This window comes from Heterocephalus glaber, unplaced genomic scaffold (assembly GCF_053883595.1).
Source record: "Heterocephalus glaber isolate CG9 unplaced genomic scaffold, H.glaber_assembly_v1.0 deba00001497, whole genome shotgun sequence".
NCBI lineage: Eukaryota > Metazoa > Chordata > Mammalia > Rodentia > Bathyergidae > Heterocephalus > Heterocephalus glaber.
In genome coordinates, this window is record NW_028258320.1 from 7716789 (window position 1) to 7730308 (window position 13520).

Below are 13520 nucleotides of genomic sequence, written 5' to 3' on the forward strand. Positions count from 1 at the left end.
CAAATCCCCAGCTGTGACAGTTAATGTCTCTAGAGTGCCCCCTGGGGGAAAAACTCTTTCTATTAAGAATCACTTCTCTCTCTCTCTCTCTCTCTCTCTCTCTCTCTCACACACACATTTTTAATAAAAAGGAAATAGAAGAAAGATTATGCAGAAAATAGAGAAAAAGAATTTAAAAAATCTTCATGATAAGAGAAAATATTGTATTTATTAAAAAAGAACAGAAGGCAATAGAAAGGAACCATTCCAGGAATGAAAAATCCTATCAGAAACCAAATGCACATAAATAGGAAAAAATTAAATAGAAGGGTTAGAAGATAAAGCCAGAAGAAATTTCCCAGAAAAGTGGAACAGAAAAAAAAGTCAAAGACATAGAACATGATACAGAAAAAAGAAATTGATCATAATACTGGAAGAACTAAGATCCAAATAATAGGTATCTCCAGAGAACAGAGGAGGTGGAAAGAAAGAAATTTTCAAAAATTAGTTCAAGAAAAATGTTATAGTTGAGGAATATAAGTCTCGAGAGTTAAATGACCCTTAAAGAATCCTATTTATAAAATTTCAGAATCGTTGAGATAACCAGTTCTAAATGCGTCCAGAGAGGAAACATAGGTCACATAAAAGAATGAGGATTTATTTTTATACATTTTTATTAACATATTAATGGGGTCTCATGGTATTTTCATACATGCATATAATGTGCCCTGATGAATCCCAACCCCCCCCTTCCACCCTGACTCCCTACCAATCTCTAGTAACTGCCATTCTACTTTCAGTTCAACTCTTTTGAGCTTGAGAATGTGTGGTTCTTTATCTGTGTCTAGCTCATCTTGGTGAATGTAGTGTCCTCCATTTCCATCTATTTTTCTTCAGATGACAGTATCTCAGTCTTCACTATGGATGCATAATACTCCCTTATGCATAATACATTTTACTTACCTATTCATCAGTTGATTCTGTATCTTACCTGTTGTAAATAGTGCCACAATAAACATGCTGTGCAGGTATCTCTGCAGTATGCTGATTTTCTTTCCTTTGGATAGATGTCGAATAGTGGGAACCTCCATATTTTTCACCATCATGGCTACGATGGCTCACAGTCCCACCAACAATGTATGCAAGTTCCTTTTACTCTACTAAATCCTTGCTAGCATTTTTTTTCATAGTAGCCATTATAACTGGGGAAAGTTGGTATTCATTATAGTTTTTATTTACCTTACCTCTGAGACCTAATGATGTTGAACAATTTTTTTCAAACATTTGTTGGCCATTCATGTTTATTCTTTGGAGAATTATCTATTCAGGTCATTTGCCCGTTATTTAATTAGATTATTAGCTTTAAATTTTTTGAGTTCCTTATAGATTTTTGATATTAATATTTTTGTCAGGTGAGTAGCTGGGCAGTATTTTCTCTCATTCTATAGGTTGTCTCTTCACCCTATTGTTTCTTTACCAAGCAGAAGGTTTTAATTTGATGCAATCCCATTTGTCAATTTTTGCTGTTTCTCCTGTGCTCTGGGATGACCTATCCAGGAAGTCATTGCCTATTACAATGTCTTGAAGTGTTTCCTTGATGTTTTCTTTTACTGGTTTCAGAATTTCAGGCCTTGCACGTAGGTCTTTGATCCATCTTGAGTTGATTTTTGTACAGGACAAGAGATACAGGGATCAAATTTCAATCTTTCACATATGAATATCCAGTTTTCTTAGCACACTTGTTGAAGAGGCTGCCCTTTCTCCAGTGTATTTCTTTGGTCCTTTTGTCAAAAATAAGCTGTGTGAGTTTTGTCTAGGATCTCTATTATGTTCCATCAGTGCGTCTGTTTTAACATCAATACTATGCTCCTGCGGTTACCATGACCCTGTAGAATGTCTTGAAATTGGGTATTTTGATGCCTACAACTTTGTTCTTTTTCCTCAAGATTGTATTCTGAGTCTTTTGTGATTTCATATGAATTTTATGATTTTTTCTAGTTCCATGAAGAATATCATTGGTGTTTATATTTTATTTTGTTAATTTTTTTTTCTGTACTGGGGATTGAACCCAGGGCCTTTGCACTGAGCCCCAGCATCTTTTAAATTTTTATATTGAGAAAAGGTCTTGCTAAGTTATTGGGTTGCTCAGGCTGGTTTCTAACTTACTATCTTTCTGCCTCAGCCTTGCAGAATGCTAGGATTACAGGCATGAGCCACCACACTCGGCTAGTCTTGGTATTTTGCTGAGGATTACATTGAATCTGTAGATCACTTTGGGCAGTATGGACATTTTAACAATGTTAGTTCTTCCAGTTCATGAACGTAGGAGGTCTCCTCATCTTTTTGAGTCTTTTTCAATTTCTCTCACCAGTGATTTGTAAATTTTATTATAAAGATCTCCCAATCCCCTGGCTGAATTCATTCCTAGGTATTTTTATTTCTGTGTAGCTATTGTGAATGGGACTGCTCTCATGATTTCTTTCTTACCAAATCTGTCATTGGTGTATAGAAAAGCAACTGATTTTTGTATGTCAATTTTGTATCCTGCTAATTTCCCAGATTCATTCATCAGTTCTGGCGGTCTTTTGGTGCAGCTTTTAGGCTTTCCTATGTATAGAATCATATTATCTATAAACAGAGACAACTTGGCTTCCTTCCTTCTTATATATATGTCATTCATTTCTCCAGCCTAATTGCTCTGGCTAAAACATCAAGCACTATATTGAGTAAGAGTCATATTTCTAATGTTCTTTGTGTTGAGGGTTGCAGATAGAGTAAGAAGTTCTGTCACTGCTGTGGAGATCTCTTTGGTTAGTGGTTATCATCCTGTGGTGTGACTTTGACTCAAGCACCTATTCCCCTGATTCAATGTATTATTAGGTTCAGTCCCTGTCAGGCTGTTCCTTGTATCCACTCTAGACACAAAGAACAAACCTTGTATCTGTACCAGAGCATCTCTCTGCACCATTCCTCTCTGGCTTTCTGCACCCTACCAGTCTTCCCATCTATGCATTCCCCTGTAGCTCTCTCCTTGACTGTATGCAGCAGCTTCTGCCTGGTCTCTGCCTCTGTGGATATATCAGTCAGTGCTCACTACAGAAACAGATTTCATGCAAGATATAGAAATATATAAGAATTTACAAGATTGGCTTGTAATGGGTCCACACAGAGTCAAGTGTGGAAGAGTACCAATGGTCTGTCTGCACACTGGAGATCCAAAGGATCCAGTCGAAGGCCTGGAGCCCACTGTAGGGTCCCGTGCGAGTCCATGTCAGGAGGCTGAAGGGTCTGCACTGAAAGCGCAGAGAGGACGTCCGAGCTGAAGGTAAAGACTGGAGCTCCTCTGAAGAAACAGAAGCATTCCTTCCTTCTTTGTTTCCCTTTTAACCATTCTGGCCACAGTCCTCCCTAGGGTGGGTCTTCAACACCCAGAACTGTGCTGAGCCAATTTAATTGGGTGTTTCTGATTCAAATCCACACAATCAGTTAACTATCACAGCAGGACAAGTTGGGAATCATCTTTATTCTTTATTTGACTTACTGTGCTCTTCATTTGCAAGATTTCTGTGTGGTTCTCTTTCAAAATCTCTCTTTGCTGAACTTCCCATTCATATCCTCCATTGTCTTCCTAATTTTATTTAATGGTTTGCCTATGAACTCTTATATTTCATTGAGCTTTTAAAAATCCTTTTAAATTATTTACCAGGCATTTCATCTATGTCAATTTCTCTGGATCTGTTGCTAGAGTTATTATGATCCTTTGGAGGCATCGTGTTCCTGTTCTTTTATATTTCTTGTGCTTCTGTATGGAGTTTTTGCATTTGATGTTTCAGGTATCTCAAACTCATGGGTGACCTTCTTAAAAAGCAACTTGCTCCTAAAGCTGTTTCCCGTTATTCAGTGTTGGCTTTATTTCCATAGTGTAGTCTCCCTGTAGCTTCTTTGGCTGTGGTTAATGATATGTACCATGGCCAAAATGGAGAGACCATCTGTAGGCAAGGCAAGAATGGGGATGTTCTAGCCATTCGGGCAGGTGTGGTGCAGACAGCAGGGGTGTGGGGTGCTCATGGTGCACTATTCCCACAATGGGACTGATGGCTTCTATCGGGTGATGTGCACTGGATGCTGATTGTGCTACTAGCAAGGGCCTCTGGCAATAGTGGCCCATAGTGCTGAGGGCCCTGACACACTTGTCCTCCAACCAGGCACAGAGCAGGGAGAGGTGGTGGCAAGAACCGTAGCACCCACTTGTGGTGCTCACTCCCAGTCCTGACAACAGAGGGCAGCACTGCAGTGGTCACCATATGCATGGTGTGGACTCAGGCATGGTGATGTCTTCTCTGCTAGTGGCTCTGCAGGCCTGGAGGCTAGACTGCAGCTGGTACCGAGTGAAGTTCCTCTTGCCCTCTTTGGCTGTGTGTGTGCAAGGCTCTGTGATGGTTGGACTCAGGGCTTTTCTCCTCTGGCTCCTTCAGTCATAGCACGCACCCAGGGCCAGGCCTGTAGCTATAACAGAATTGCTCAAGGCCCCCAGCATGCCTTCGCTTGCCGATAAGAATCCAGATTGACAGTGACACGGGGCTTCCAGAAATGAAAAGTGATGGAGAATTGCTTCAGGATCTTGAAGGAATCCCAACAAACCAAGGTGGCTTCTCAAAGGAGCTCCAGGTGCCATACCCAGAAGGCAGGGTGGCTCAGAAACAGCCCAAGTGCTGAGGACACATAATGTGTGCCGGGTCATGTGCTGGGTACTTGATATGTGCCAGAACCTGGCCTGAAGACACCCTCGGTCCTGAGTTACAAGAGTGGAAACTTAAGTTCAGATGTTTGAGCAAGGTCAGGCATTTGGCGGGTACTTACAGTCATACTTTGGCGAAGCCAGACTTAAATCCCACAAAGCCTATTTGAAACATAGCTAAAGGAGATTTGTCTGAATGAGCAGGGGGTAGGCTGACATCCAAAAGGAGACAGCAGGCCTTCCTGGCACAGGGGAGAGACCACTGGGTGAGGGAGAGGCCCTGCCAGAAGTAAACAAAAGCAAGAGACCATCCAGCACTGGAAGTTCAGCAACAAGTTCTGATTCTGGAAATTTTCAAGCACGTACAAGATGTGATCAAAAGATACTATGAATGATTAAATTAGAAAACTATTACAGTAAAAGACAGACTGCTATTAGTCCCCGGCAAAATCTTCCCCTGCATGGTGAACACACTTATGCCATCATTCCTGCCACCTTCTGCAGCAGTTGGGAAGTCTTTTATGAGTAGCTTTAGTTGCACCATTGTGGTTGCCATGATGTCCTGAGTGGATTCTATGTTTTTCTTTCAAGGTCATTTTGACTTTGGGTGAAAACCAGATCAGGTAGATAACGTGACCTAGATTGGTGGGAACTGTGACAGCAGTTACCTTGGGGAGGGGACTGATTGAGCTGGCGCCCATGCAGTGGGCCAGGGTGCCACAGACTTTGGGACGTCCTCAACTCCCTCAGTGGAGTTATTCATTATGAATTCTGTCCAGGCTAGCTGGTTTTGTTTTTGCTGAAAAATATCTGTGATCCATACATGCTGTCATCTGCACCAGGAGTTTGTGTTCTGTGTCTCTGCCATGTTCCTTTGTGTAAGTGAACCAGAGTTCCATATGCCACTATGGAAGGACATTTGGATGTCCTGCTAGGTACACTGCCGGATGAGTATCTGGATCCAGTGGACTCTTGACCTATGAACTCAGTTCATTCCTGAGGGCTGGTTATAACTCACGTTGGTCAATGAAGGCTCAGGCTCCTCTACACAGCCTTCAGAGATTCTCTCCTGTACATAGGCAGATCTCAGTGTCCTTAGAGAGACAGTGGCCCAGGATGTCTCAGTAAACCCCACCCAGGAAAGGATGTTGTAATGGTCCTTCCAGAACTCTTTAAGGGTTAAATCTGTATCTGAGACCATTTGGAAGCACAAGTGGCCGGCATTTGGGTCATAACTCAAGACTTTGGTCATAAGTTAAAACTAAAATGCCAGTCATAACCCAAGTTCGTATGTCTGGCTGGTCGTAACTCGAGGGTCCACTCTAGATGTGAGTCCCACTCCTATGTGTTGGGCATGTGCTCCGAGCCAACCAACTCCCAGACAGGCTTATGTTCCACCTCGAGGACACAGCAGAGTGCTCCAAGTGGCAGAAGCAGTGTCCCCTCCCCTCTGCATCCTTACCGGTCTTCCCCTGTACAATTCCCAACTTAGGAACATTTGAGTTGCAAACTTTCATGGGTGTACTATATAAGACTGACTTTGACAGACAGAGACCAATCTGACCCATGAACAATTCTCCCAGAATGGAACTTGTTCGTAAGTCAGAGACTTAACTGTACTTGTAGCCCTGCTGAAAGCTGCCTGGTGCATGTCTTTGAAGTTTTAGTTTGCTTTTGTCTGACAAGAAATGATGCTGAGTGTGTTTGAAATGCTTACCGGTATTTCAGGCCTGTGTGTGTGCACCAAGCATCCTTTTAGATATACTGACCATTGGTTTAAAATCTCTTTCTGAATGTAGCCCTTTCACAGCTACTTGCATCTCAGCTGTCTTCTCCCAGCCCAAAGTTTTCCTCTTCATTCTCCTGAAGGTCTCATTTGAGGGAGATGTTCTTTGGATAAAGAGCATGGGTCATCCTTTGCATTGCGATAATGCTTTTCCTGTTCTGTCTCATCAATGTTTCTCCTTAAGATCTGTGGGAGTGTTTTTAACTAAAGAACTACATGGAGATGTTCAGGACATTCTCAGGACCCTTGGAATGGATGAGACAGGACAGTGAAGTATGGTTCTCCGGATCCCTCATCAGAGCCCGCCCTTCTCACCCCTCCAGGCCTGGCTCAGTTCCTCTCTGCCAGGAGATGGCTGCTGCCATGGCAGCCCAGTGGGGCAATCCCACATGCTGGGACCTTCTTAGAGCGTAGGCTGAGCCCTGCTCCTCAGCAGCTGCCCCTCAGGGACACCCAACCCAGACACAGCACAGAAAGGACACGACGACCACGGTCATTCGCCAGATATATTTGAAGTCTAAGCTCTTTGAGCTGTACACGTGCACAAATGATTCAGTTGGTGGGAGTCTGCCACTTCCCTTCCATAGGAAAAATTTTTCAAACTTACAATAGTGCTAAAGAAGTTGCATCATGTGCGGCATGGAAATGCTGAGGCGATCAATTGCGACTTTCACAGTGCGAGGAGGTTCCACTGAGGCATGGCAAGGGGCCCTACACTTTCTCTCATCTGCATTCTGGAAATACAGGATAGCTTAAAAAGCCAAGGACCCACATGAGACAACAGTTCAGCATCTCTCACTTGCCTGATGTAATTGTGTTCCTTTGAAAAGCTAAGTTCCGGTTCCTCCACCAGAGGGCACCCTTTATCCATCACTAAGTCTGTCCACCAAAACTCTAATCCTCCCCTGCAAAAGACTTATCCACTCCTCAGATTTTATTTTTAAAAGGAGTCATTTCCCCTATGGAAACTCAGGATCTTAGAAGCGATGCTCTCCTCAGTTTCACCTGTACTGCATCCAGTATTATATTGCTATATTCACAGTAGAACGGACTTTAAATTCTGAGTAATCAGTCTAGGCTTTAAGTTTCTGAGGAAACTAACGTACACCTTAGTCAGAAACCACAACAATCCTTCCATCGGTTGGCTGTGTTATTGTTCTTGCCTGTGTGTCTGAGGCTTAGGTAATGAAAGTGCTTCCCCACTCCTCGATCGCCAGCATTTGCATCTAAAGGAAGTCGTTTACTGCGCAGATGGAGCGGAAGGTAATGGTTCTATAGGTGTATCTTCTGTAATGCACTTCGGGCTAGAGAATAGAAAAACCACATGTAACGCAAACAAATAACGTTTCTGAGCATGTGGGCCTTGCACAAGTAAGATCAGCAGACACCTGCCATCTTTACCCACTCTAATATGCTCAGCTGCTGCTGCATTCTGGAGATTTAGCTCCCTCCCAATTATCTATGACTGACACACTTTATTTAAACACAAATGGTCTCGATAGCAAAGATGTTGGCTAGTCGCTTATCTATCGGCACGAGACGCTTTTGTGTCCTTTCAGACTTCAGTGTTCTCCATCATACTGTGTAATATTATCAGATTATCTGCGTTAGTATATGAATGCATTCATAAGCAATGCACATATTATGTTTTAAAGCAGCGAATGGTTGGACAATCTCTAAATAAAAAACATCCAGATATTAAAAGCACAGCTGAAATATTTGTACAAATATACAAAGAGAAAAGAATAACCGTTCAGACACCGCAAGACTTTTGTAATAAACAGGTTTGTCTGAAATCTGTCTCCATCACCCTGGACGAGCCTCCCCAAAGCGACTGGGAAGTTCTGCATGGAAGAGGTTGGAGATCTGGGGAGGGCATCTTTGGGGCCAAGCTCAGTTTTGCCTCCGGGAATTTTAACAGAGCTATGAAGTATTTATTGATTCAAAATTGTGACTCTGCCCAGACTCGTTGAACTGGGTGATGCTGATAATCTTCCTAGTCTAGAGAGGACATGGCTGGATGCTAACAATCTGTGAGTTAGAATATCCTCAAATCATGAAAATAAATGCTGGTGATCATGCATGTCCTGGGAATGTCGGGATGCAGAGGACTGAGTGAGACCAGACAGGGAAATCTCATGCAGTCAAAGTCAAGCTTACTTATGGTCCTATTTACGTGGCCAGGAAAAAAAAAAAAAAAAAAACAACGGGCACATCAGGACGGGGACTGAAACAGCTCACAAACAACACTGATGCTATTTGTTACTGATGTCTCTGGCTTAGGTCAACACGAGAATGAAGATATCGGCTGTGCTCATTATTTAATAAGAAAATACTACTTTTTTCCCTAGGACTTTCTAGAGGATGGGTTATACATGTCACAAGTATGATATGAGCAGGAGACATCACCTTTGCCTAGCCCTTTCGTCTGAGAGGCTTGATTTCAAGGAAGGAATCTCAAACAACCAAATACCCAGGGATTTGAAGGCAATTAATTTTTCTGACAAACAACGGGAGTGGGGAAGCATGATAAAGAGGAGACAGATATTATTGTCAAGGTGGAGCAGTCAGCTCAGTTGGACACAGAGGGTGGCAGGCCAGGACGCCGGGTCTGGATGATTTTTGGCTTTGGGGAAGTCTTTGGCTCTTCCTCTTCCTCTATGTCACTGTCACACACGTGCACCACGACACTTGGGGTGGACTCAGTCCCTGCATGGAGCTCATACTTCTCTCCTAAAAAGCAAGAAACACAGGGTTGACAGACAGAAGGGGTTTCAAAGCAGATTCTCTGGCAAGGTTTGTTCAGGAAGTGAAAAGAGGGTCTTATAGGGGCTCATAAATCCTGGGATCTCAGATGGTGGGGTAGGGGGCAGAAGAGATGGGATGAAAGTGACCTGTCATTGGATCCCGAGGGAACAAGGTTTGGCCTGCAGTGTAGTAGTGTTGAGAGGTGGTGCTGTTGGGAGATGATTGGATCAGGAGGACTCTAACTGGATTAATCCATTAACAAATTAATCCACTAACAGAGCTATAAGTTGATAGTGTTACTAAGAAGTGAGGGAGATTTAAGTAGTGCAGCCCGGTTGAAGGGTGCATGCTCTTTGGGACTTTTTTTTACTCCGCCCCTTCCTCTGGTTCTTTCCATCTCCCTCTGGTTCCTGACTGCCATGAAGTGTGCAGCTTTCCTCTGCCACATCGTTCCATTATGATGTTTCTGCCTCCCTCACCACTCAAAGCAAGGGAGCCAGCTGGCCACGGACCGAAACCGTGAGCCAAAACCAACCTTTCCTCCTCTGAGTTATTTTGTCACAGTTCCAGAAAGCTCCCTAAGGCAATATCTCCACTTCAGAAGTGGCTAGTCCCTCTCCCACCAGGTTGGGACAGGGGCTTTCAAGATGGGAGAGGACTCCGCAGGGTGCAGAGCACCTTCCTCATTAAGTTAACTGAGTCAGCTCGCTCAGGAGTAGAGGTATTGTGTTGCCCTGATCCTATTAAGGCTGACATTTCATTGTTCTATTTTTGGAAACTTTCTTACTATCAGAATCCACTAAAGCCTAACAGCTGCTGAGAGCCTACAAAATGAAAAGAAATGACTTTGGTCTTGCTGGATTGAATTTTTCTTTTTTGGGCCTCTTTTTCCCTTTGGGCTTCAGCTAATTCCTTCACCTGGAGAACTGACGTCAATACTGCCACCATGCAAAAGGCCCAACTGGGCTTAGTTGGGGACATGGAGCCAGCCAGGCCCTGTGTCACCAGGGTGGCACAGGCCCTGCCTTGGTCCAGTGACGACAGGGTCAGCATTCCTTTAGAGGACAGTGCTCATCTGTCACATCCCCTCTCCTCTGTCTATTGAAACTGTCCTTTCCCTGTGCAAGGAAAGGAGGCCAGGATTAAAGCCATCAAAAATGCATGGTTTGGGCTTTCTGTCCATCCTCACTGAACGAATTCCCAGCAAGCACACAAAAAGTCCTCTAGCACTGACTGAAAAACAAACTCTTAGCCAGGCCTCTGGGTGTATCAGAAGCCTGACCACTGCTCAAAAAGAGAAGCCCTGTCTCCCCTTCTCCAGTGGCTGGGGACTGGTTGGTGACCAGTTCCCAATTCCCACATGAGTGGAGGAAGTTACGTGGGTGTACTTGGCTGTTTCCTGTTTTAGGCGGGGAGGACTCTGCTGACTGTGGGGCCGTGGATGTGGTTCCGGTACAATCCCAGCACTCCTTCTTCAGTTGAGGTACTAATCAGTGTGGTTACCATTTCTAAAAATCAGCGTGGGGGTGATGGAGAGTGATACAGAGCTGTGTGTGTTGATGCAGAATTGTGACTCATTGTTCATATGCTTAGCCACAACTTTTCTGATGGAACAAGAAATCTTCCTCAAACTTGAGGCCCCCAGGACAAGTTCTTTCATTGTTCTGCTAAGGAACCCACAGAACCCCTGCTAGAGGTATTCCAAGTACAGCAAAGCCCAACCGGTGCAAGATGCTGTCTGTCGTCCTCGGCACCGGGGCTCTTCCAGGAAGATTATCCTGTTGTTCTTGCCACTTTCTGCAGCAGGCCTGGAAGTCTTTCTTCATGAGTGTCAGTCCCATGGCTGCCTCAATGACCTGAATCGATTCAAAACATTGACCTTTCATGGTCATTCTGGCTCTTTTGGTAAGAGCCAGAAGTTGCACAGTGCCAGACTTGGTAGATAGATGGATGAAGACACACTGCCGTATTTTTAAGAGCCTGCTTTTCTGTTGGATGGCTCAGCTTTTGCTCACATGTTGTAAAAACTCTCAGGGAAGAGGACCTTCAGAACTGCTCGGGAAAGCAGCAAGAATGATGGGATGAGTGTGGCTGAAGTGAGCAGGAGTATTTGCGAGTTTAATGGCAACATATCTTTTATTGTAATACGGTTTTTGAAATTTGAGCATTTGCCATATTCTTTGGTCACCCTTGTATATAGTTCCCCTGTTGCTCTACATTCATCAACAGAAGGCTCCTCGCCGTGAGAGGCAAGAGGTGGAGTCTGCAAGGACTTGTGTGCAAGTTCGGGTCGCGCATTCTTTTTGGGATGGGGCCATGCTGTCCTCCCTTTCCCGCTGCTATAGGCTGGGCTATAGGGACACACAGCCCACAGTGATGCTACTGGAAGTACTTATGGGAGGGGTAAAATCTGCTATTTGTCTCTTCCCATTTTTTGTGTATCTTTTCAAATATTCTCCCACGTGGACATTTTACCTATGAAATAAGGTAGTATTTTATGTCACCATTCCATGGTAATTGGAGAGGAATTGTAGGAGATATGCTGGGTGAAAAGCTCCTTAAAATATTTTCCTGGGGAAAATTCTTGGAAAGGAAATGGGAAATGAGGAATCTGTGTTCCAGGACCACAAACCTGAGTCCTTTGGGTGAGGAACAGCACATAGGAGCTGACCTGGCTGGAAAAGCAGATTCTAGTGGACTCATGTGCTTTCTCCTGTGATCAGAATAGTATAGCAATTGCTGAACAAGAACTGAGGCTTACTGGAATATTCATCCCACATGCACCGAAAATATAGGGGCTCATCTATATTTTAAAAACTGATCTTTTTTTTTTGGTACTGGGGACCAAACTTGGGTCCTTGTGCTCCTGAGGCAGGTGGCGGAACCACTGAGCTAAATCCCCGGCCCTATCTTTGTGTGTGTGTGTGTGGTACTGGGGATGGAACCCGGGTTGATCTTTTTTTCTACCTCTGAATCAGGGCCTAGAATAGAAAATATTTCTTCCTTCTAAGTTACATTAATTAATGAAATGTATTTTCCATCTGAGGGAAGCAATGAGTACCAAGTGTAACACCAGCAAAACTGCTCTACTATGGCACGTCTGGATGGAGCAGAATTTGGGAAAAGGTCTAAATATGGCAGACAGACGCAAACTTGAAACTCGAGCACCATTTTAAATCCTCCTCTGCAGTTAACTCAAATTGATCTAACAGGAGCTAAAAATAGCAGAAGGAAGAAAGAGGAGAGACAATGACTTTTCACACTGCTCCCTGCAGGAATTTGCAGTGACAATGGCCTTGGCCTTGACCTTCTAGAGCATCAGGCAGCAGAACAAAGCCAGGCACTTTGAATCCAGCCTCTGATCTGCAGCAGCTTAGCAGCACCTGCATCTCCATGCTGCTGCCATTTCTGCTGATTGGAGCAGAGAAGCTCTTCTGAGGGGCTATGGTTTGTTTTTTTGTTTTTTCCTATTTTGTTTCACATCGAAAAAGAACGTGACATTGCACTGCTTCTGGAAGTAGATTAGATGCTATACAATAAATATTCAGTTTATTGTCTACCTCAAGGTCAGAGGTCTTCTTGGTTGATTTAGGTCCCTGGAAAGTGATGGTGTCTATGACTACAGATCCACGGGGTCGGTGGGGGGGGGGGGGGGACCGGGAGAAATGTGTAAGCCTCCATTTCCTAGCAACTGTTTCTTAAACAGAACAGAATTTGGCAAACTCGGATCTCCAGGTACCACCAGCCAGCAGATGAGGCTAAGGGATGTGCCTTAACCTAAGGGGGCAGGGGTATGGTCAGGAGGCCCATGGCAAACACAAAGGGCAGAAGAACCAATGTGTAAGTTCTGTACTTTTACAATTTCCTTTCACAGCAATCTTGCATTTCTTTTGGACAAATTATTTTACCATTCAAGAGATCTTCTGGTTTCTTAAGTTTTTCTGGATGGGTCCATTTTGCTTCTTGCTAGTGACAGAGGGACATATTTTGACCCTCGTGGTGCAGCCTGAGGCCGGAGATTGAATCATTCTGTGCCTGTGGGCTATGGAATGACAGTAACAATCACTGCAGTCTGAGAGCATTGAATGAAATAACAGAGTAAGGTGTTTAGAACAGTGCCTGCCATATCGTAAGCCCCATATATATAAGTGTAGGTCACTGTAGTTTTTTTCCAATTTATCTGTTTTCCTTTCTGGATCAGAAATGAAATGTGCAATGATTAATGATGTTTGGAATCTGCTCAGTGTAGAGCACTTGTTCAGCTTATAT

At 43.8% G+C, this 13520-nt stretch overlaps 1 protein-coding gene across 17 annotated transcripts in view; it reads right to left on the reverse strand.

Moving 5' to 3' along the window:
- Positions 1–6995: 6995 nt before the first annotated feature.
- The window catches only part of Rcan2 (regulator of calcineurin 2), a 163610-nt gene continuing 157085 nt past the window's right edge, over positions 6996–13520 (reverse strand). For all 17 annotated transcript variants that reach the window (XM_087184637.1, XM_087184642.1, XM_087184643.1 and 14 more), the window contains one exon: positions 6996–9236. In XM_087184637.1, coding sequence (XP_087040763.1) covers positions 9076–9236 — 161 coding nt within the window. In that variant the 3' untranslated portion in view covers positions 6996–9075. The remainder of the gene's footprint in view (positions 9237–13520) is intronic.